The sequence below is a fragment of the Cottoperca gobio genome, chromosome 7 (genome assembly GCF_900634415.1).
Source record: "Cottoperca gobio chromosome 7, fCotGob3.1, whole genome shotgun sequence".
Lineage (NCBI taxonomy): Eukaryota > Metazoa > Chordata > Actinopteri > Perciformes > Bovichtidae > Cottoperca > Cottoperca gobio.
This window is the reverse complement of record NC_041361.1, coordinates 1,269,170-1,272,634: the sequence shown is the minus strand read 5'-3', so window position 1 is coordinate 1,272,634 and position 3,465 is coordinate 1,269,170. Positions and strand designations below refer to the sequence as shown.

The 3,465-nt window shown below is 53.4% G+C and overlaps 1 protein-coding gene across 1 annotated transcript; it reads left to right on the top strand.

Moving 5' to 3' along the window:
- Window positions 1-2,553: 2,553 nt before the first annotated feature.
- Window positions 2,554-3,137, top strand: LOC115010951 (ER degradation-enhancing alpha-mannosidase-like protein 2). Its single transcript, XM_029435880.1, has 3 exons — window positions 2,554-2,563; window positions 2,709-2,833; window positions 2,910-3,137. Exons 1-3 carry the CDS (start codon window positions 2,554-2,556, stop codon window positions 3,120-3,122), a joined length of 348 nt encoding a protein of 115 aa, XP_029291740.1. The 3' UTR covers window positions 3,123-3,137.
- The last annotated feature ends 328 nt before the right edge of the window (window positions 3,138-3,465 follow it).

Here is a 3,465-nt window from a genome sequence, read left to right as displayed (position 1 = left end):
AACATTCATGGGAAACGAGTCCGACTTACTGCCGAGTATCCGGACACAACTCTCGCTTTGGGCGTACAGGGATTGGATGGCCCTCAAAAGTGACCCCCTCACCCCATACTCCCGCAGCACCTCCCACAGTATCACCCGGGGGACCCGGTCATACGCCTTCTCCAGATCCACAAAACACATGTAGACCGGATGGGCGTACTCCCAGGCCCCCTCCAGGATCCTTGCAAGAGTAAAGAGTTGGTCTGTTGTTCCACGACCAGGACGGAATTCGCATTGTTCCTCTTCAATCAGCGGTTCGACTATCGGCCGAACCCTCCTTTCCAGTACCTTGGAGTAGACTTTACCAGGGAGGCTGAGAAGTGTGATACCCCTGTAGTTGGCACACACTCTCTGGTCCCCCTTTTTAAATAGGGGAACCACCACCCCGGTCTGCCAACCCCTAGGCACTGTCCCAGACTTCCACGCAATGTTGACGAGGCGTGTCAACCAAGACAGCCCCTCAACACCCAAAGCCTTCAGCATTTCTGGACGGATCTCATCAACCCCTGCGGCTTTGCCACTGTGGAGTTGTTTGACTACCTCAGTGACTTCCATCAGGGAAATTGACGATGATCCCCCATCAGCTTCCAGCTCTGCCTCAACCATAGAGGGCGTGTTAGTCGGATTCAGGAGTACCTCAAAGTGCTCCTTCCAGCGGCCGATAACCTTCTCAGTTGAAGTCAGCATGGTCCCACCCTTGCTGTACACAGCTTGGATGGTTCCTCGCTTCCCCCTCCTGAGGTGCCGGATGGTTTTCCAGAAGCGCCTTGGTGCCGACCGAAAGTCCTTCTCCATAGCTTCTCCGAACTTCTTCCACACCCGCTGCTTAGCCTCTGACACGGCAGAAGCTGCCGCCCTTCTAGTCCTTCGATACCCTGGAACTGTTTCCGGAGTCCTCCCGGATAACATAACCCGGAAGGATTCCTTCTTCAGTCGGACGGCTTCCCTGACCACCGGGTCCACCACGGTGTTCGAGGGTTACCGCCCCTTGAGGCACCTAACACCTTGAGACCACAGCTCATCACCGCAGCTTCAGCAATAGAGGTTTTGAACATCGCCCACTCAGGTTCAATGCCCCCAACCTCCACAGGGATGGCTGAAAAGCTCCGCCGGAGGTGTGAGTTAAAGATCCCCAGGACAGGGGCTTCCTCCAGACGTTCCCAGTTCACCCGCACTACCCGTTTGGGTTTATCAGGTCTGTCCACAGTCTTCCCCCACCCCTTGATCCAACTCACCACCAGATGGTGATCAGTCGACAGCTCCGCCCCTCTCTTCACCCGAGTGTCCAAAACATGCGGCCTCAGATCAGATGATACGATTACGAAATCGATCATTGACCTTTGGCCTAGGGTGCTTTGGTACCACGTACACTTGTGAGCATCCTTATGTTCGAACATGGTGTTTGTTATGGCCATTCCATGACTAGCACAGAAGTCCAACAACAAACGACCGTTCGGGTTTAGATCAGAGAGGCCCTTCCTCCCAATCACGCCTCTCCAGGTGTCTCCATCGTTTCCCACGTGTGCGTTGAAGTCTCCCAGCAAGACTACGGAGTCCCCTACTGGAGCCCCCTGCAGGGCTCCAAGAAGGGTCTCCAAGAAGGCCGAATACTCAGAACTGCGGTTTGGGGCATAGGCACAAACAACAGTCAGAGTTTTCCCCCCCATAACCCGAAGGCGTAGGGAGGCGACCCTCTCATCCACCGGGATAAACTCCAACGTAGCGGCGCTCAACCGGGGGCTAGTGAGTATCCCCACCCCGGCCCAACGCCTCACACCTTGGGCAACTCCGGAGAAGAATACAGTCCAACCCCTATCCAGGAGTACGGTTCCAGAGCCAAGACTGTGCGTGGAGGTAAGCCCCACCAGATCCAACTGGTAGTGATCCACCTCCCGCACTAGTTCCGGCTCCTTCCCCCACAGAGAGGTGACGTTCCACGTCCCCAGAGCCAGCCTCTGCTGCCCCGGTCTGGTCCGTCGAGGTCCCTGACCATCACTGCCACCCGTGTGACAGCGCACCCGACCCCAGCGGTTTTTCCCATGAGTGGTGGGCCCACAGGATGGATGGATGGGAGGCACCACGTAGCTTCTTCGGGCTGTGCCCGATCGGGCTCCGTGGCAAACCCGGCCACCAGGCGCTCGCTGTTGGGCCCTCCCTCTGGGCCTGGCTCCAGACGGGGGCCCCGGGCTTCCTCCGGGCAGGGTCTCCCCTTTCCTTTCCCTTTCTTTCATGAAGTCGTTTTTGAACCATTCTTAGTCTGGCCCCTCACCTGAGACCAATTTGCCTTGGGAGACCCTACCAGGAGCACTAGGCTCCAGACAACACAGCTCTCAGGTTCATAGGGACACACAAACCTCTCCACCACGATAAGGTGATGGTTCCCAGAGAGGGATCTAGTACAATACATCTCTTCTCTTCGTATGAGATACCACACTGTAAACATACTCCATTACAAGTAAAAGTCCTGCGTGTATGTAGAGTTTAGCTTAAGAACATTATAAGGAGCTGCTCAGCATGTTCCTGGGTAACGCTCACAGCCCTCTCATCTCGCTCAGCGTGCCTCTGAGCAAGGCACCACACAACCGCGCCTACATCGTAAAGACACATAAAGAATGAAAAACAAAGCCTAAAGGATTTCAAATCAACATCTATGTGATGACTTTTCTCAGAGTACGATCGAGCCATTCAGAACTACACCCGGTTTGACGACTGGTACCTGTGGATCCAGATGCACAAAGGAACCGTCTCCATGCCAGTTTTCCAGTCTCTGGAGGCCTTCTGGCCCGGCCTGCAGGTACAAACAGTACACTGAACTTAAGCTTCTGATAAATGCATAATACTGGTAAATATTCATTTCCTTTGTTTTTCAGTCTCTCCTGGGGAACTTGGACAGCGCAGTGAGAACCTTCCAGAACTATTACTCTGTGTGGAGACAGTTTGGAGGTCTGCCGGAGTTTTACAGCATCCCTCAGGGTTACACTGTGGACAAGAGAGAGGGATACCCACTGAGGCCAGGTGTTACGCCTCAGACACAGGGAAGGAAGACTCATACGCACGACTCCGGACACAATGGTAAAGTGTAAAAAAAACAATATTTTACTTCAATAAAACAAAATCTTAACTCAAAGCTCTCACTAGGAGGATAAACAAAGTTCTCTGAAAAAAACACACTGGTACTTGGCACACTGGCACACACATGCTATGACAAGGATAAGACAAGATGAACTGACACATGACAAGGGGTGACAGGACAATTTATACAAGAGGTGAGTGGGAACAGGTGGAAACAATCAGGGGCGGGGCAGACGCTGACGATGGTGGGAAACCACACAAGGACAGGAAGTAAACACAAGACATGACACAAGGGAGGTGAACTCTACAAAATAAAACAGGAATCACAAATCCAGAGTCATGACACCAGGTCAG